The sequence below is a fragment of the Scleropages formosus genome, chromosome 10, assembly GCF_900964775.1.
Source record: "Scleropages formosus chromosome 10, fSclFor1.1, whole genome shotgun sequence".
NCBI lineage: Eukaryota > Metazoa > Chordata > Actinopteri > Osteoglossiformes > Osteoglossidae > Scleropages > Scleropages formosus.
In genome coordinates, this window is record NC_041815.1 from 15596108 (window position 1) to 15616531 (window position 20424).

General features: G+C 42.5%; 2 protein-coding genes across 4 annotated transcripts; both read right to left on the reverse strand.

The window, feature by feature from the left end:
• Positions 1-1332: 1332 nt before the first annotated feature.
• ywhae1 (tyrosine 3-monooxygenase/tryptophan 5-monooxygenase activation protein, epsilon polypeptide 1) lies at positions 1333-10368 on the reverse strand. Of its 3 annotated transcripts, XM_018750566.1 has the most exons (7): positions 9464-9549; positions 5083-5282; positions 4742-4848; positions 4296-4502; positions 3935-4071; positions 3453-3504; positions 1333-2387 (listed from the first exon to the last, which is right to left on the reverse strand). In XM_018750566.1, the coding sequence occupies exons 2-6, from the start codon at positions 5278-5280 to the stop codon at positions 3497-3499; spliced, it is 657 nt and encodes a 218-aa protein (XP_018606082.1). In that variant the 5' UTR covers positions 5281-5282; positions 9464-9549; the 3' UTR covers positions 1333-2387; positions 3453-3496. The 3 variants fall into 3 exon arrangements, with proteins under 3 accessions (XP_018606082.1, XP_018606083.1, XP_018606081.1); XM_018750567.2 differs by lacking the exons at positions 3453-3504; positions 9464-9549 and adding an exon at positions 10152-10368; XM_018750565.1 differs by lacking the exon at positions 3453-3504 and having other exon boundaries at positions 9464-9546.
• Positions 10369-12819: 2451 nt separating this feature from the next.
• crk (v-crk avian sarcoma virus CT10 oncogene homolog) lies at positions 12820-19953 on the reverse strand. The gene is made up of 3 exons (XM_018750564.2): positions 19379-19953; positions 16739-17316; positions 12820-14565 (listed from the first exon to the last, which is right to left on the reverse strand). Exons 1-3 carry the CDS (start codon positions 19596-19598, stop codon positions 14428-14430), a joined length of 936 nt encoding a protein of 311 aa, XP_018606080.2. The 5' UTR covers positions 19599-19953; the 3' UTR covers positions 12820-14427.
• Between the last annotated feature and the right edge of the window lie 471 nt (positions 19954-20424).

Consider the following 20424-nt stretch of genomic DNA (forward strand, 5'->3'; position numbering starts at 1 on the left):
GGTGGAGGGGATGCAGTGCATCGCAGTCTAGCCACACACACACACTATGGGCAAATCAGATAAATTAACCTGGAACAAATAAATTTGGACTTTGGGAGGAAATCAGAGCACTGAGAAGAAACACATGCAGACACATGGAGAATATGTAAACTCCGCACAAGCTGAGGTGCATTTGAACCTACACCGCCACAGCACAGACACTGTCATGCAGCAGTACTTTCTGTTAAGTTACTGTGTTACCCTGTAAGAGTGTTATAGCTTAAACATCCATGAGCCAGAGTTTCAAGGTGTCCCCATCCAGGGTGTCACCTGTTTTGTATCCTGTGCTTCTAGACTTCTGAAGCCCTGCACTAGACAAGCTGTTGTTAAAGAATAAATTAAAAATAACATTGAAAAACAATATTGTACATTGTTATTGTCATACATATTTTAATTTTAGGTGAATTTCTTGGCCTAGGAATAAGTTATTTTTCTATAACAAAGATCTGACTGCCTCACAAGAGAAATTCACAGCATGGGCTGATTTCACAGAACTAATCAAGCCATTATGTGAGGAATGGGTCTGAACTGTAGCATACTGGGGCTGGTGAGCTATTTCTCACATAATTACACTTTAACACGAGACATGAGGGCTCAGCAGTGGTCATGCATTCCAGAAAGGACATCCTGTTAACTTAAACATGTCCCATCAAGAACACTAGTCAGGACAAGAATGAACGAGACACCCGAGTACAGCAGAGAGAGAACTCCTACATCACTTCTTGTAAGTGCAGAGCAAGAGGAGTTACAATTAAGACAATGGGGGAGGAGTTTCACATCACAGGTGTGACACCCTGAGGTTAGCACTTCAGTTCACTTTGACTTCTTAAATTATGTAAGCTCACTTCCACTCATCTATCAAAAATATTTAATGAAAAAGCTACTTTGATGAACCCAGAAATTAGTGCTACAGATATAACAACCTGGATTTGAGTATCTGAGCAGCGACTCCAACCGCACGGGAAGACTGTGATAAAGGCCGCAGACACAGAAAGACCACCAGGAAGCACCCAGTGACTTAGACACTAACAGCTGTACGGAAAGGATCAGCCATGTTAGCCATTTTAAGCAGGCCAGGAACTAGCCAGTCAAACAGATTGGTTTGTCAGAGAACACAGTGAGCAGGAACACATGAGGTTTAACAATCTTGTAACCTTTAGTACAGGCAATGTGTGGACTTTCTGCACACCGATACGGTGCAACATGGTTATCTGCTTATTACGTAGTTTATCAGTTTCAAACTTTAGTTCAACTTACGATCTCTTTAAATAAAGACGCCTTTAGATTGTTTAATTTAGGTTGTTTTATTTCAAGTTGAATGTTAATTCCATGCTGTGTTTCAGTAATAATACAGATTCTGTATCTGTGGGGTCCAGTCAGATATCCAGTAGTACAAATTAGCTTCAAGTTACACATACTGAACCAAAAGACAAAGAAGGAAAGAGGAGACAGAAAGAGTGAAATATAAAGGCAAGGAGATAGATGGGAAAACTGTTAGAACATGCAGGTTTTAAATTGACTATTTTAGTTCTAAAGAGGTTTGACAGAAGCCAATGGAGACCTGCTTTTCGGAGAAGGCAATCTAAGGACATGAAGCAGTGAGGCTCCCGTGGATTTTTTGAGACTGCCATCAGCCATCTGTTCAAATAAAGGCTACACCAGTTACAGCATTTTAGCACAAAATACAGACTAAAACACTACTTAATTTTAAAAGGCTATGTTGGAAAGGTCTCGTGGATATCCAGAATCTTCCTTCAAAAGAGCAACAGAAGACACACTATTGGGCACCAAGATCCGTTGTTTGAATTGCCCTTTCAAAACATGTCTAGAGATCACTGCACTGACAAAGGACAATGCCAGCTCATATCTAATTAAAGATAATCATAGTTAATGTCTAATTATATTAAGAAAACAATTACATGAATAAAATACATCCAGCAAGTGGTAAGAATGCTGAAAAAGCAAAATGAAAAAGAACATTTGTATCCAACTTGAATAGAGACAGCTTGTACCAGAGGGGGGGGGGAAAAAATCCAGGGACTCACACTTTGCCAAGAATTTTATTGTTATTGGCTACCTTTATGTATGTATGTGAATGAAATGTATAATAATAATAATTAGATTGATAATAACAATAAAAAAAAAAACATCTAAAAAACTGAAAAAGGTCATCCCTAAGCAGCCACAGGGGCATGGAGCTAATGAGGAGAGCCGTTGTGTAGGCCACTGTGACACTGGTGGTGTTTAGGGGGGACGAGGGGAAGAGGGGGGCGATTATGTTGGCGATGATGTTGCTCACTGAGTCTCATCTTCCACATCTTGGAGCGCATCTTTGTTCTGTTCTTCACCTGGGGGAGGAAAGAGGAAAAAAAATCAGGCAAAATAGAATTAATGGAAACTTGTCAGTTGAACAGTTCTACCATGCACACATGCTACTCCAGCATGTATCTGTTAACGTGATGTGTGCACTGCCAACGCTTGTTTTTTGCACCAAGCCTAGATGGCATAGAACCAAAGGCTCCAAGGCTTCCAACAACTCCTCTAAGGAGTGACCCCCCCCCCCGAAGAAGTTGCAATGCACCGGTGGACAGAAGTGAAGGCAGTGTAGGGGAGACAGTGATGGGGAAACATGCAACCAAACCTGCTAGGGTGAAAGTAACAAATGAAACATGACTTGTAAATTTATAACAAATCAGTTCATTACCACTGAGGGTTGCCCAACATAGTACCCTGGAATGCTTTTTTTTTTTTTTTTTTTTTAAATTTCATTATCTTGACAACACACGCGCATCAACAAGCTACTCTCCAGGAGTCCCATGTAAATACATATTACAAACATTACAAGTGAAAATGCAGCACATTTCATTCATAAACATTACCACTTAAATGTGAACACATGACGCTACAAAAGATTTGTTCAAGTCAGTATTAACAGCAATTTTTTTTCAGGCAGGAGAGCACTTATGACATGCTGAAGTGCACACACAGTGAGAATACGTATCATTGCACACATAAGGCAGCCTTTATGTGCAAGACTAAGTCTGTCTTGCAAACATGTGAAAGATACCAGGATCTGGTAGCCCACTAAATAATACCTGAACCTCAACAATTCAAAAGATCTTCTTAAAGCAACAACTAGGTCAGGCCCATTCAGACCACTGGTTTCAAGCTTAACAACTTTGTCCCTGGCTAAACTCAAAAGATGTAACTTGCTAAGTCAGCTGAAGGTGGCTACCACAGGACTGTGGCAGCAGAGAACTTAAGAGAAGCCAGGTTAGTACACTTCCATAGACAGATCCTTCAGAGTCTTACATAGCTGACCAGCTCAATGGTAAGGAGGGCCAGTGGTGAGTGATGCAGTTAGGAGTTAGTGACAAAGAGAAGGAAACCACGAGCCAAAAGAAACAACTTACAATGTATAGTTTTATAGGGAATGAGAAGCTGGGTGTTTTAATCCTTAGGAATCTAAGCATGGAGGAATGAAATGAAAAAGCAGAAATATGAGCCTTCACAACATAACAGGGTACAGGAGCTTTAGTATGGTCAAAAAAGTGTTCAGCAGGGGAAATAAGAGATGGAAGTCAGTAGACAAGGAGAGAGAGTGGTAGAGAAGAGTCCAGTGAGCCTCAGTTGAACATGGAATTCTCTCTGGAGGACAATTGCAGAAATGGGTCATTATCCACCTGCCCATGCCACCTGTGACCAGCTGAAATGCTCCATACAGTCCCCCAAAACAGAAAATACTGAACAAAAGCATAACTGCCCATCCTGCAACACCAGCCCTGCAGCCCTTCACATGATATGTAACATCCTTTTGTCTTGCATACCCAAAAAACAGCTTTGTTTGAAATGGCTTTTCATCCCACAGCCTCAGAAGAGGAAGGTCAATCCTTACCATCTCCCTGCATGTCTGATGTCCATAGTGTCAGGTTGTCACGTAACAACTGCATGATGAGTGTGGAGTCCTTGTAGCTTTCTTCACTCAGTGTGTCCAGCTCTGCAATGGCATCATCAAATGCGGCCTTTGCCAACCTGAAATGAAAGCAGAGGCCGCAGGCCACACTTAAGCATACTTCATTCAGTGACATCAAGGGCATGTTGGTGGATCGAAGCAGCTGCTTGCATGCAGTGCACAGACACAGATGAGACCTGTCTGTATACATCAAATACAGAGTAGTCGAAAATAACAAAAGGAAAACCACTTTACTGCAGTTACACAAAAGGAAAATTAGATGGATGAAAGACAGAGCACCAACCTGCATGCGCGGTCAGGTGAATTGAGGATTTCATAGTAAAATACGGAGAAGTTGAGGGCGAGACCTAAGCGGATAGGGTGTGTAGGTGGGAGCTCTATCATGGCGATATCACTAGCAGCCTTGTAAGCTACCAAACTGTTCTCTGCAGCCTCCTTCCTGTCATTCCCTGTGGCAAACTCCGCCAGATACCGGTGATAATCACCTTTCCTGATGGAGTGGGGAAAAGAACATAAATGGCGTGACAGATGGTGTAATACACAAAACTTTACCTAAGGAAAGGGAAATCAACTTTCCCCATTAAATAGCCCACAAATTTAAAATGAGACCCCAAAGGCCATAATACAGATATAACTGTCTATTTGAACTGAAAATTCATTGCGCTACAAAAGGAGAACTGTGAAAGAAGGAACTATTTGGTTTATGGCACAGGAAGACAGAGCACTTACATTTTGTAGTAGAAAACCTTGGACTCTCCTGTGTTTGCAGCCGGAATGAGGTGCTTGTCCAGTACATCCAGAATGTCATTACAAATTGACTTCAGCTCAGTTTCAACCTTTAGAACACATTCCCCACATTAAACAAACATAGCCAACAACAAAAAAATAACCATAAACTACATACTGATAAATGGAACTGGATGTCTTACGCCATTTTGCTTAATTTTTACAAGAAAAGGGAATTAATATAATGAAAGCAAGCTGGACTAGCTGATAGGATGTTTGGTATTACAGGCTTCTCCTTGTTACTTGCAGGGCCCTCTGACCTGAGTGCCAGCACCCCAACCCACCGTTTGCCTGTACTCCCGGATCATCTTCAACTTGTCCTCTCCGCCCTTGTTCTCTTCCTTCTGCTCGATGCTGCTGATTATCCTCCAGGATGCCCTCCTGGCACCGATCACGTTCTTATACGCCACAGACAGCAGGTTCCGCTCCTCCACTGTCAGCTCCACATCCATGCCCGCCACCTTCTTCATGGACTCAACCATTTCTGGGAGCGAGGAAGGGAGGCGCTGAGTAACTTTGCCAGTGCTACACTGTTCTTTGTGAGCTCTGTAGATTGAAAAGGCCGCAGAAACTGGACATATTCAAGCCAGGGCTTTATAACACACCCAACATTCCTCGTAGGAGAGACAATGCAAACCCATCTGTCTAAATAACTTTCCATAACTATGGCATTACAGATAGACATAACATGCATACTTCAAATGGCCGGTCTGTGACAAGATTCATTTTAAAACCCTCAAATAAAAAAGGACTGTTCATTCATTATGTCCACAAAAGAACTGCTGATTCGAAAGGGTTGTGCACACAAATCAGGGAAAATGTGATGTGGGTTTAGCAGAGGTAAATACTGCATAGCAGAATCTGTAGCCGCCCTCTGAAAGCTGTACTAAGAAACACCTTATATATGAGAACATCAAAGAGCATATTTTAATTAAAAATAAAGCAACATCCTGTGCATCACTTCCCATTAATGCACAGTAGGTGCTAACCATCAGTTAAGTATTTAAACTGCCAAAAAAAATCTGACACTTAGTACTGACAAACATTTATGAGCTGTCTGTCAACATTAATAAAAGTTTGATTTGTACAGTTATTTTGATACCTGACAATTCACATCTTTCAGTACCAAAAGTTTATAATGGTTGACTGTACCACAAATGAGAGAAGAATAACCCATCATCTTGAGCTTTTAATTCTGCAGGCATTTCTTTCTGCTCACTGGAGCAATTTTAATGTTACATGGAACAGGATTGTCCAGGTAATTTCAAAATCAAGATATTGAAAGCTCAAATAATAAACAAGTTAATCCAAAAGTTCCACGAGACAAATTTTAAAATTTATCAATATTACAATGAAATGTATGCATTTCTTGCAAAGTGACTTACAATGTTAGGTTTCTGTATAAAGCTACTTGTAATCATTTTAACACAATTATACAGCTGGTTAACTTTACAAGAGCAATTCAGGGTAAGTACCTAGCTCCAGGGGAACAACAGTGGAAATGGGGATTTGATCTGAATTCCTTTGGCGTCAAGGCAACAGCTTTAACCATTATGCTACCTAAATTTGTGGATAAATTATTCCCTCAGCTGCCACTACACACCAACCCACACAAGAGGAAAAAGTGAATTACAATGGTAGTTAACGTTAACAGCCTTTCCAAATAAGACTTTTCTGTAAATACTGGAGGACTACATGACCGACATTTCACCCATGTATTGTACACTGCATTACAGCACTTTTCAACATTCAATATGAACAAAGATTACACATTAACATTCATTTATTGTTTGAACCACCAGAAGGAGCAGGAATGATGACTAACCAGGCAGAGCAAAAAATTAATTCAACTTTCTCACTAAACCAACTTGTTCCACAAGACAAAACAATGTAATAAGCCTACATAGCTAGAATAAACCTACCTATTTTAATATCATACTGTACAAATTTTACTGATGCAAGTTATAAAATACATTTCTAACTCAGTGTTAATTCTTCTTAGTACTTTCTGCCATAGATTACAATCTTTTAAATGAAAAACATTAAACTATGCTCAGTGGGAACTAAAACATACTGCTGAAGTAAAATCCAAAAGATTTACATGACTGTGCAGTTTTGACAGTATAATTTTAGAATCAAAAATTTTGTACAAAAAGACTAAGACAAAATCTCAGAGACAGTTCCAGAAGCTGTATTTGCTGTCACCTTCAATACAAAATCCCATCAATCTGAGAAATTATTAAAAGGAACAAAGTTACTAATACTGGGCTTTTAGGACAGGCATTTCTAAAAATAGGCTGTCAACTCCTTTTCATTTTTAAAATGCATTACATAATGTATGTGCCTGTAACTTTGCTGCTGAAACTGGCAATTGCACAGGGATTAATTACCAATATATTCACGCAATTATAGAACTAGTAGTAAGAGGAAACAGTCAAACACAGATCCCCATTATAGGTTGGCAGCCCGACTCACAAAGGGTTCAAAATTAAAAGCCCACTAGTTCCATCTTGGCTTTGATGTCATGGAACAAACTCCCCCTCTCGCTAGGAACTGCTAAATCCTAGCATTCAAGAAGGGTCTCAATATCTCTTTTGGGCAATTCTCTCACAAGTTCCTAATAACTCTGCAAGTTAGACCCCCACCGTGCACCAATTTTATATATGCGTTTTCCTATTGGTATGACACTTCTATAAGTAGTTACACTTGGATTGGTGTGAAGAAAATGGTGGCACCACCAAATAAGCTGTGGTTCAATAATCATATGCTTTTGCCCTAGCAATATATTGTGGAATGCACTTTAGTTTACTCCATGGGGACAGCTGAGAGCATAGCGGTTAGAACTGCTGCCTTTGGACCCAAAGATCGCAGGTTTGAATATCACCTACAGCTGTAGTACAGTGTAGCACCTTGCTCAAGGTGCTTACACTAAATTGCTCCAGTAAAATTACCGAGCTGTACAAATGTGTAAATAGTTTTAGGTAAATTAACATTGTAAAATGCTTTGGAGAACAATGTCAGGTAAATGAATAAATATAATGGTTGGAGTCTGCTTTGGAGAAAAAGCAAATGTATGTAAATGTTGCAACTCTCCAGGGATTAAGGATAATTGTATATAGTGTAATAAAACTAGGATGACAGCATTTTCTCCATTATGTTCTATTAAAGGGGAGCCAGATATTGAAGTGTTTAGAACCGTTGTCCTGTAACCTGAAGGCTCAGGTTCAAATCCCTCTTGTGCTGTAGTACCCATCGATTAAGGTACTTGCCCTGAATTGACAGTATGAACACTTAAAGGTGTAATCATTGTGATGTTGATTATCTAACACTAAGATGCCTCGGAAAAAGGTCAAGATTAATAAACTGGCATCAAAACTTTATCTATATACCTTCTTTTCCTTTGACTGGGAGTGCTGTAAAAGAGATGTGATGTGCTATAAAGTAATCCGGACATTTTCTTCAAACCTTCATATTTGCAGTGCTGTGACACGGGCGTTTTTTGGTCTGTAGTAGTGAACGTGGTACTTCTTATCCTTAAAAAAGAGAAACGAACTCCGCTGGGGACTACAGTCCTGTGCATGGACGGACGGACGGACGGACGGACACACACACACACACACACACACGCAGACAGACAGAGCTCCATTTCGAACGGGACTGTTGTATTGTCTCTCTCGCACACGTCTCCGCCGAGATGACACTCGCCCTCCCATGTGGTTCATCCCAGTTGGCCGTTATCAGGAGGATCACCGCCATCTTAACTCGAACCTACACCCACTCACCCTACAGCGCGGCTCCACTAACCGTTACTGCGCAGCGTCTCCATTTGAGCAACTACTTACAAAGCATCCGCTCGTGTTCTTTTTGTCAGACTGCTGCTGTTGAAATTATCTTTAGAGCGAACTCGCACGGCCGTTACGCGCGCGCGCGCGCGCGCACACACACACACCGCACGCGCTGCCTACCACACCCATTCAAGGTAGCTGCCAAAACGAGCACGTCCATTAAATTTCACTTGTCACGGAGCTGTAGCACAATTTTATATTTACTCAAAAATCCACCCATAATAACAGTAGCAAATAAAAGTAGAATGTAATTCATGCGTATATCTAACAACTAATTTGGGACCGCCTTTCTGTTTCTCTCGACACGTTTCGATCATCATCATGCCAATAATTGAATTGTAAACGTCTAAATAAGATATATTGAAGACTTAAAACATTTTCCACGTGAGCGCTGGCGTTAGACGTATATGTTCAGTGCCCCCCAGCTGAAAGTTGACAAATACTTGCTCCGCCGTGTAAGTAACAACATTAGCTGGTGTTTTTTAGCATTTAGCTGCTCTTCCACGGCCCAGAAGACAGACGGCGGTCAAACTTCCAGACGCGGCACACCCATAAAACGCCTTAACGGACTTTGTCTGCAGTCTCCCTCTTCGGTAAAATTAAAACCGGAGCTAAAACTTTGTCGAAATCCCCCTGACAGTAAATCCGGATCCCACTGCAGACCGCAGCCCCGACTCTGGACCCCCCCCACCGCCCCGCTGGATTTCTCGGCTCGCCTGATTATTTTAATGCTATCAAGTCCTCACTCTCACTTTCTGTCGAACCTCACTGTTCAGTGAAAATGCACTTAGGCCAGAGACGGTCCATGCTGAATACGGACCAGTTTTCGGTCCCGTTCGAATGACGAGGCTCCTCCGCTCCGACACCGGCCGCCAGTCTCTAGCTTTTGTGAAAAAAAAAGGACTCAACTGGCGCGGTCGCGAGCCGCGTAGCCCGCGCGCCACGGAGCCCATCCGCCGCGATTGAAACACAGTACTATACTATAGTGTTCGCACGAGCTCAGCGAGCTCGCCGCTGCAAGCGGGCCCTCGCTTGCACAACACCCCTTTCGCTTCTGCCCTCTGTCGCCCTTTTTAGGGAGCAAAGACGTTTAATATAAGGAATTACTAATTAACTAACTTAAAAATTACCGCACACAGACCCGACACACACACCCCTAGCCGCAAACACGTATCCTCCGTCCTGTTGCTTGGTCAAAGCCTTCGAGTCCAAATAGGTGAAACTTCACCCCAACTGTATCTTCTCGAATTGGGGACCATGCTTTTTTGTGCATTTTCACCATTTCATTTGCGTCCCAATTTCACATGTTCGAGCAAACTAGCTACTAAATCCAGCACTGCCCGCCATTTTGTATCTTTCACGATCCCTCTTAAAACCGTCTCCATCTTCAAGCCGCCGCTCCCCTTTCCCGAGCCCCCGCTAGAGGGAGAGTGAGCGGAAGAGAGTGAATGAAGCAGAGAAAAGCTCTTCCATGAACGTGTCTTAAAGCCGCGTAATTCAGCCCTTACCATCGTATCTCTCCGCCTGTTCGGCGAGTTTGGCCTGATAGACCAGGTCCTCTCGATCTCCCATGGCTCTCGGTGCCGCGACTGGCGTTGCTTAGCGGGCGGAGAAGTGGAACCTCAGCGATGGGTGAGTCGCTCTCTGTTGGTGGTGCCTGACGGAGCAACAGCAGCTCGAGCGGCGTCCCCACTCAACCGGTAGCGCTGGAGTAAAGATGGCGGCGGAACTCCATCCGGGAAACCCAACCTACACGCGCGCGCGCACACACACACACACGGGCGCGCGCAGACACACGATTCCCTTTCTTTGTTCCAGCGCACTACTATAGCAACCTCACCATGGAAACATCAGAGACGGGGGGATAAATCGAAGACTTAATGCGAGGTGTTTTGCGCTATACAGTTAGCTGGAATATTTATACACAACGAAATGACAAAATCCAGAAATAGGGGTATTGCAGGATCTCATCAGCTTTTCAGTTCTCCGAGATCGTTGTGAAGAGAGCCGGAAAATGTCTTCTCTTGTGTTATGCTAATACTAGTCTAGTGCACTGAGTAGCAGAGAGTACTGTGACGTGTTACGTGTGTGTGTGTGCAAACACCACTTATGCTGGATGTTTTATTTTTGACCAGACCTGTTCTGAAATGTTTCAGAACGCTCATCAAGTCTGAATGATGATTCGTGAACATTAAGTTAACACCACCACAGAAAAGTGAAAAGTCTGGGCCTCTTCTGCTTACTGACTCTAACCTTGTGTTGACCCGTCCTTTAAGTCATAATGATGAGGCATTTGAAGGCAACGATTCCCTACCACTCAACTTCTAGCCACTTCTATGCATTCTCTCAGTGACTGCTGCACTAAATTTTGAAGAATCAGTTCTGTAGGGATGTACATCAGGGAGAGGTTGTGTAGCTTTTCAATAAAACCACATGAGTAACCGAAGGAGTTTAAGCGCAGAGCCATGGTTAGCGCAACAAACAGTGAAGATGTTTATTGTGTAAAACACCTTCTGTCACGTTTAAGTTGCTGTGACACCACTTTTAAAAGCTTGATTAAAAGTGGAGAATAAGTATTTGCCAAGAGTTTATTTCCTATGACATAATACATGCTACAGAAAAACAAAGGGTACATTTTAATTGCCATTTTAGAATAGTGTTGTAATACAATGGTACATCCTGATATCAATATAATTCATTTGTATTTTTACCCCACCAAAGAAACTGCATTTAATCCAAAAATGAGACTTTAAAATATTTATAGACATGAATAAAAAGCAACAATAAAATATAGAATAAACTGGCATCAAGCATGCAGGGAGATAAAAGACCAAAATGTGTCTCAATACTTTATGAATGAACATGAGCTGTATTTCCATCTGTCTCAAAATAACATTTAAATAAAAAAAAAAAAAAAAAAACAAACAAGTCCAGTGACAGGTCCTGTCGCTAATTAAAGTGTGTATGAATGTGTGTGTGTATATATTATATAAGCAGGGGGGAAAAAAGCTTTGGTTTCAGAGGTACCTCTTTATATTGGACAAGTCAGTCTGGTTGTACTGACTGGTGAAGTCACAACTTTCCTTCTGGGCTTCAAAAAATGTCACATGACAACCAGTTCTGTCCCCTCTTTAATAGAGACACTAGTGTTTCAGTTGTAAGGTATGAACAGGTGCAGAATACAAAGATGCAGAGGGAGAATCAAGCTTAGGCTGATACCCTCTACCGTTGTGTTCATGATCCTCACCCCTGGCCACAATTTCCAACACCAGAGTACAGACAAACATTACAGAACATGAAAGAAACAAATTCAGATTCATAATGACAAAATTTAAGTACTAGGACATTAACCAAATATTTTGGCTGTAGCTATTCAGATTTGCAAGGCTTAAATATACTGTATAAAAATGAAATCATTTATGTAGTTGTAAAATGTTTAAAAACATCAGGGGAGAAATTGTTAGTTGCCATTAAATAGCAGCAAAATCTCAAAGAAAGTCATAATACCACATGTTCATATTACATTGCCACTTTCACTATTAAACCTGTAAACAATTACAGCCCCAGAAAAGAGGGAATAGCGAGTCCTGAATAATTATTTTATTTGCAAAGTGTAAAATCGTGGATTATGATTTCTGTATATTTTGATTTTGAGCCCCATTTTGGACAATATGATTATTAATTTGTAAATGTGTTTACCATCATACAATAACAGTAGCACATATGGAATATAATTTAAGTTAAAAACAGTTTTAAATTGCATCCACAAGCAACTATTTCACTGGGGGGAAAAACCTGAACACTACCTTATTTGTAAGGATCGAACCTGAATGACTATAACGCATAAAAGGAACGTGCAAGATGCCATTAATTTACTTCTGAAGCTCTATGCTTTAATATCTAAAAGCTGTCAAAGATGAAGACTATTTTGTTACAATATAATTCTTAATTCATTACAGGCTACAAAATGATTACAACCTTTGTCTTTTTACCAATATGCTGTACAATGCACAGATACTAGTATAAAATACATTAATCTGCACTTTTCAGAACTATGCATACTGGTTGGGGGACTAGAATAAATAGTGCAGGGCCACATTTGTGATTATAGCATCAGAAAAAGGGCACAACTAGGAAATACACTGTGGTAGCATAGTGGTTAGAACTGCTACTTTTAGACCCAATGTCAATATAAAACTGAACAAAGTTAGTTCTCATAACCCAGTTGAACTAAGAGGAAGATATTGGTAGAATTGTTTCTTAGTGTTTAAACTTTTACATGTGTACGTACAGCATTTGAGTTAATAAAATAAAACTGATGAGGGTTGGCTGATTCTTAGGTGCCCAATGTACATAGAAGTGGTAGTGCTTATGACGACATGTAGTGACTGCACCCTCCAAGTTCCAATTATGTAGTTTACCAAAGTCAGCAATGTATCTGTACAAGTCTTGTTTTTAAGTTGTAAGGAAATGCTATTCAAAAATGTGATTGATCAATCAACAATATCAGCAGTAAGAAAGTATGCAAATCAATTTGTCTTTTCCAGAGGACTGACTGATGTCATAGCCATCAGCTGACACGGGCTGAGGAACTGCAGTACTGAGGGTACATGGTATATCAGCCAGCATAATTAACAAAAAACAACACTGGAGCAGAACACTGAGGCACAATAATGACAGCAGAATCAATGGAAATCTGCCTGAAATCTCAGTTCTCATACTTAGTTTACCTAGATCTTAAATCATGTACATATGGTAATATAGTGATGACACTGAATATGAGGTGGGGAACAAAACCAAACAAAGTAATACTGAGCAGTTATCACTTGCCTCACCAGCAAAACACACAACACCTTTAGCCCAGGCACATAAACTATAACATTTTTCTAAACCAGATAGTCCGTATCTCTCCCATGACAGTCCAACAGAAAAGGGCACCGGCTGCACTGCACATCCCTCCTTATGACTGACACAGGCAGAGGATTGGCACTTATAACGGAAGACATTTGCTGCAGTAGTTCTAACACTGGGCCCTTGGTTAATTCCCTCAAACAAGGTTCCCACTGAAGAATATAGGTCTCCATTCTGAACCTTGCAGAATTTTGCTTTTCATCCAGTGGAATTAAGGTGGCAATTCTTGTTCTTGCTCCTGCTTTCAAAATAATGTTCATGGACCCAAAAGGGATTTGGTTCATAGAACACAGGAAACAAAAATGATCCATGTGAATGGCTGGCACATGATGTATTTTTTATTTTTTTTTTAATTCTACTAAATTTTATTTGAAAAACATGAAGCATTTGTTTTATGACTTGCAGTTTGGACTATAGCCCAGCAGAAAGACCCTGACAGTTTCTTTAGCAGACCCAGTAGTTTTTCCTGCAATCAACCAGCATAGAAAGTCGCTCAATGCAGTTCCCACGCTTCTAGAAGAAGCAGCCATCCTTTCACTCCCCCTCCCTGTGGCGCCGTGGGCCGTGTTAGTAGTTGGCAATGCAGAGTAAAAGTCCTTTAGTTTGTCAGAGACTAAACAAAAAGGATGCATGTGTGTAGGTCAATCCAAAATGAACACCAATGACATGAATAAGAGCAAAATCCCATTAGATTTTTGAGAATGTCCAGTGAGGACAGTGGAGGAAGAGCAGTCATTTCTAAAAAAAAAAAAAAAAAAGTACTAAGATGAAAACGACAAAGACAAGGAGACAGACCTCGGACCAGAGATTACGTCTGTGATAGAGAGGAAGGAATGGGAGACCCACTCTCCCCAATGCCCCAACACTTCACCCTCAGCTCAGCTCATCTTCTGGATTTTGTTGGTCCAGCAGCCTCACATGCGTGAAAGGGAAGTGACCACGCCTGCCCTTGCACTCGCCTTCCCACTGCCCGTTCACATTGATCTTGGTCACCTTTACCATGTCGCCCACCTGCAGAAAGATCGAGACAGGTGTGAAGACCTACGCATTTTATTTTTGCAACACACACAGGACATTCTTTTACCCTGTCAGTAACTTAGGTTGCCATCAGCACTTCAACCATTAATCACTACAACTATCAATTGAAAAACATTTCATTTCTTCAATGACAACAGCACTGTAATTATTTGATTTAAAAATAATTCTCACTAAGATAAAATAGAACTGGATTTAGTACTGGATCATAATAAAAATGTACAAAGACTAATGAAGCAGAATCTATATGGAAATGTCATCTTTGTCCACATGATGGCACCACAAGCCTTTAAAAGACCACATGGACTCAGGCATATCACTCCTCAGAAGGCAGGAAACAATTAATTACTGGGGCATTAGTAAGTATGTACATAGTATGAAGAAAAGGCTGTTATGGTGGTGAACATCTGCCCTGGTGTATTTTTTATTACTGTAAAGAAAACAGGCAGAGACAGGACCAAAAGGACTCAATAGAGAAAGAACCTCTCCCAGACAGCAAGGCAGGATCCCAAAGTCAACACTAAACTTTTATGGGGTGCAAAGTCAAAGCATCTGAAAACAAGAAAGGAAGGAGACTTCCACACAAAGAATTTCCTGTCTGTAACCACCTCTAATTTCATAAACTCTTACCATCTAACTCTTAAAAACATACTCCTTGTTAGACTGCAGAGCACTGTCTTACAGAGTGTCAGAGCTGGGGGGGGGGTCAAAGAGTGGGGAGGTGTCTGGTCTGGTTCCTTTCTGTTTAAGTCACCCATAACTAGGCAGTCCCAGGATATCGAGAACCTGGGCAGGAAATGCAGAGCTGTGGAAATGTAGTATGGTCTGCTGCAGACCAGCCTCCCCCCATCCTCGAAGCGCCCGTGAAAGAATGCACTTCCTGTCCCTGACATGGAGCAACCCCAACAGTGGCGCAGAGCCCTGCTACTGGAGCAGCTTCTCACATCCACACAGACCAACTACAGCCAAGCTGCCTTGGTTGCAAACACTTCAACATCGCATAAGTTTTAGATTTCAGTAATGTGTCAGGATTGCTTTTAACACCAAGTAGCAGCATTAAACTCATACAAAACTGGGTTGTATACAACCTGCTTACTTTCCTGGGAAAAGCATCAGCCAAAGTTAATATTCTCAGAAAGTGCAACTAACAGTGGGCAACATGCAAAAATCATTATTATTAACACTCTCAGGGGAAAATTAATACTAGCAGTAGGAAAAATCTACCAGCTGATGCTAATTTGCAACATCTGCCAGGAGAGGGTTAAAATCTGTAATATATAACTGATCCATTTATGAAGCAGCATATTCTTAGTGAAGCAATTCAAAGTAGCTTGCTCAAGGGTAATACAATAGGAGCGGGATTCAGTCCAGAGACCTTCTGATTGCAATGCCACAAGCCTAACCACTTCACCACCTGCTGACATCTCATTAGCCATTTAACTCTGAAAATGAAACTATAACCAGTTACATTTACGATATATTGCAGAATCAGCTGCCCGTCATTCACATGATTACTAGTCAAACTATGAACACAACTAGTAGGCAGTGTGACCCCCATGAAAGCAATTATTTGACCCAACACATGAGAAGTAAACAGGTTTGCAATGTCTTCCAATGACAAAGTTTAAAAACCTTCAATTTCAGTTCATTGCTTTAAATCTATCTTTAATCTACTTCTGTAAACCCTGCAATTATGAAGTCAATTTATATAGAGTTTATATGTGGAAAGCTAAACCGTAGAAAACTAAATTGCTTTATTATCTAACGTTATGCATGTACAAATGGTACCTATGCAATTGAAAAATGTTAGTTAAAATTACTTTGCAATGAGTAGCTGAATATTTTACTGAAAAATGAGCAAATGAAAAATGGGCCATATTGGACACAGCACAAGGTACCCCTTTGTATGCCTAGAGGCTCTCCCAGGGGTTCACACACTCCCATTTGAGGACCACCGGTCTAAACTTGTCAAAGAATTCTTTACCAAATTCTGAGGGATGACAGAAATGCAAATCAGAAAACAGATATAGAAAAGACTGTGTCCCTACATACTGTCATTGCAAAAGACAGTGAGACACTGCATGATCGAAAATTCCTTTCAGGGAGACAGAAGGAAATTAAGAGAGACAGAGCCTATCCCTGCAGGTACCTCCAAGGCCAGGGCGGTCTTGTCATAGGCATTGGGTACCCTCTTCTGAATGGCCCGGGCATACACAGGTCCATTCTGCAGGTTGGGTAGGGGTGTGTTGATGCTGGGCTGGGCATAGGGACCAGGTTCTCCCGGAGACAGGGGCTGGGTGCTGGAGCCATCAGAATTGCCCAAGGACGTCATGCCACCAGTGGCCGAGGAAGCCGAAGAAGTTGGCGAGGCCGGCCGGTACCTCTCCACATAAGGCACTGGGATCATCCCGGTGCGACTCTCTGAGTTCTGTGCGTTCCACCATTGTTCCTCAGGCTTTTCCAGTACTCGCAGCACATCACCCTTGCGGAACGGCAGGTCCTCATCATCGTTGCCAGGGAAATCAAACAGGGCTCGCACATACTCAAACTCCTCTGGCCTCATGGGGTTGACACCGGCATTGCCACTGACCAGGCTTGAGTGTTTGGCCCGGCTTACAGGCTCTATTAGCGTTGTGGTATCCAAGTAGTGGATCTTGTAGAACTCCAACAGGGCTGGTAGGGCATCAAACTCCTGATCCCCAATTCGAAACCGAGAAGGGACATGTCCTGGGGAGATGAGGGCAAGCAGAAAAATAGGTTTACAAACAGGTTGGAACATTTTAAACAATACAGACAGACAAAATTCTGATCATACAAAGCACTGAAAATTATTGCTTCATCTGGCAGCACACATTTCTAATTCACAATTTCTGGGAAGTATTGTTTACTCTCATCAGCTGGCCATGAATATCATAACAGCAGCAAACAATTGTTTCAGTGAGCAGCACAGTTATTAAAAGATGTTGTACACATTACTATTCACACAGCAACACTGACAGACCTGCCATTGAAAGGGAAGCAGTGTGTACCATGTCACCTATGCATTATTAACCATATTTGCGATTACCTTCTTTTAAATTAATAAATCATTTATATTTATTCATTTAGCCGATGTTTTTTTTTCCCCCCAAAGCAACTTACAGTGTTAATCTGCCTACAATTATTTACCCATTTATACAGCTGGGTAATTTTACTGGAGCAATTTAGGATAAGTACCTTGTTCAAGGGCACCAAGCCAGAGGTGAGGTTTGAACCTGCAACCTTTGGGTCGAAAGGCAGCAGTTTTAACCACTATACAAGCAGCTGTCCCTATATCAATCACCAATAAGTCTGTCCAGAGTGGGGGAAAAAAAACAGCTTTTGGCATGATAAAATACAGAGGCTGCAAAGGCACACCTCTTTCTAAATGAAAAGAGAAGCCCAACATGGTGACTCGCTTCATACCAGACCAATTTCAGAGTCATTACTCCACACCTCTTTCCGCGTCCCGATGAGACATGCAAGTTAAACATTAAACAATTGAACAGAGAGTAACCGGCCAAAGGCAGTATGAGTTGCACAACAGTTCCTGAGGAGACAGCTTTTGCAATTACCTTAAATACGGTACTTCCCTTACTCCGACAGCTGGATCTTCTACACATGTCCCACTTTTCCCATCAATACATGCAGCAGAGTCATTGCTTTGGGCCGCCAACCAGGCGACCGAGTTCCATCTATGCGCCCCCCCCCCCGCCAGGGATAACCAACGCAACAACATGGAAGAAACCCACACAGTCCTACCCAGGGATTTCCACCACCATGGACACCATAGTGAGATTAATGTCATTCCTCTTGGATCTTAAAAAAAAAACATCCCTATGATACTATGCATCTGTTTCTGATTATTTCCAACTGTTGCTCGTTTACAGTACAGCATTGTTTCCAATTAATGGCACTGAAAGCAGCCGAATTGGCCCAAGTCCCTTGCTTTCACAGACACATGTGGACGGCAGTACAACACGGTAGCTGCCCGAGAGCTCGTAGAGGCAGCCGGCGGGGTGCGGGAGGAGTCCTACAGGTCCGCTTCACTCCACTCTGGAGTGCCGCTCCAACGGGCTGCGCGCCCCCTGTCGGCCGGAACACGCCACACCACACCACACCGCTCGACAGGCTCTCCGGAGTCTGAGCTTCAAGGCGCTCTGAGCGTGTGTGTGTTCACCCGGTCCCCGGGAACACACACTTTGACGCTACAGATACTGTATATATAGTATAGTTTCGAGAGTGTCGTGACTTTAGCTTTGACATTTATTTCTCCCCTCCCTTGCCTTTTCTCCTGGGGAGTCATCGGATACTAGTCTACCTCCCTCGCAGACAACACTGCTTAACAACTTTACCTGAACCGAAGAAGTATCTACGACTAAACCCTGATTAATTAAAGAGCTGTACCCCCTTCGTGTAGCTCGTTAGCCGCCGTTACTGGCAGTCACGGTGGAGCCAGCAGGCCTGTGTGTCTACTCTACGTGCCCCTCGGCCTCGCTCGGCAGCGTAGCGCCGATTCTTCTTGAATTATTATTTCTGCCAGGAATCTAAGGACGTGGAAAACTTGCCATTTGATTTAAGCCAGTGAAGAAAGCTTTTAGACACGGCGGCTTAAGTTAATGGGTAGGGTTCGGAAAACCGATTCTACCGGCAGGAAACTCTCCCCAGCCTGGCAGACCCAATCCTTGGCTTGGACTTGCGAGCCGTTCTGAATCCCAGAGTAGAAGAGAGCAGTGAGTGACGAGTCGTGCGTGAGCTGCGAACCCCTCACCTGTGCCCGACTGCCGGTTGGTGCTCACGCTGTTGATGATGTAGTGGGACACTTTGGAGTTCTCCGACACCGACAGCACGTAGTCGCCCGGGATGGTGATGGAGTCCCTGACCAGGAACACGCCGTGTCTCTGTCCCTGCAGGAGGGACACCGCCTCCTGCCGGCTCAGCCTGCCCCAGTACCAGCTCTCACGGTCCTCGACGTCAAAATTCCCAGCCATGGCGGACAGCTCCAGCACCAAGGCTTCACAGAGGACTTCCCTGCCTTTCCTTTCGCCTCCCGATCCGCCACCAGGACTCAACTCATACACGAAAACTTTCACTCCTGCCTGGGAAGGCGCTCAACAACGCACATCCCAAATAACCAGTGTGGCATACGAGCCCCCTACGATGGAAGGAAAAAGTCTAAAAGAGGCAAGAACACTTCGAATGGCAGTTCCTCTATGGTTTTCAGGGCAAAAACCGGCGGGACAGTTCTCCTGGACTAGAAATTTACATCAACGCAATTCTCAATCAAACCTTAGAACTTGTCGCAACTAACTTCAAAAAACTGAAATGGCGGACCTTGGACGAGTTGACCTCACAGACCGGAAGTGACGTAATGGGCCGGTCATCGGGAAAATATGGAAAACTGTTGGAGACATACGGCCATGTTGATGAGGTCTATGCTTAGCGTGACGATGAAGTTCGTAAATGGAAACCAAAATTGAATTTAACATAACTTTACAGTTTACTCCGAATAGGTATGATTTTACACGTCTTAGTATTATTTTAACGCAATTCCTTTCGTATAAATATTTGCAAAATCTTTCAGACACAATGAATGAGTCATAATACAAATCTGGTCTATTTTTGGCAGTGCTGGCACATGAACGCATGCATTTTCTTCAGCTGAGTCAGATCGATTCGTAGAGCATCGCTGTCCTCTGTTCTGCAGACCCGGAATCCAGTGTTCCTCTTCATTCATTGTGCGAACCCAAAGAGCGATAGTCGGAAAGCTCTTGTCATCAGTGTAGCCTGCAGTCGAGGAGTCTAAGTACTGGCCTA

Coding starts and splice junctions, on each gene's coding strand:
- crk (XM_018750564.2), bottom strand. CDS start 19,598: ATGGCTGGGAATTTTGACGTCGAGGACCGTGAGAGCTGGTACTGGGGC. Junction 17,317..19,378: donor CAACCGGCAGTCGGGCACAG/GTGAGGGGTTCG, acceptor TCATCTCCCCAG/GACATGTCCCTTCTCGGTTT. Junction 14,566..16,738: donor AGACCGCCCTGGCCTTGGAG/GTACCTGCAGGG, acceptor ATCTTTCTGCAG/GTGGGCGACATGGTAAAGGT.
- ywhae1 (XM_018750567.2), bottom strand. CDS start 10,215: ATGGGAGATCGAGAGGACCTGGTCTATCAGGCCAAACTCGCCGAACAG. Junction 4,849..5,082: donor TCCGGGAGTACAGGCAAACG/GTGGGTTGGGGT, acceptor TGTGTTCTAAAG/GTTGAAACTGAGCTGAAGTC. Junction 2,388..3,934: donor ATCAGACATGCAGGGAGATG/GTAAGGATTGAC, acceptor TTCCTCCCCCAG/GTGAAGAACAGAACAAAGAT.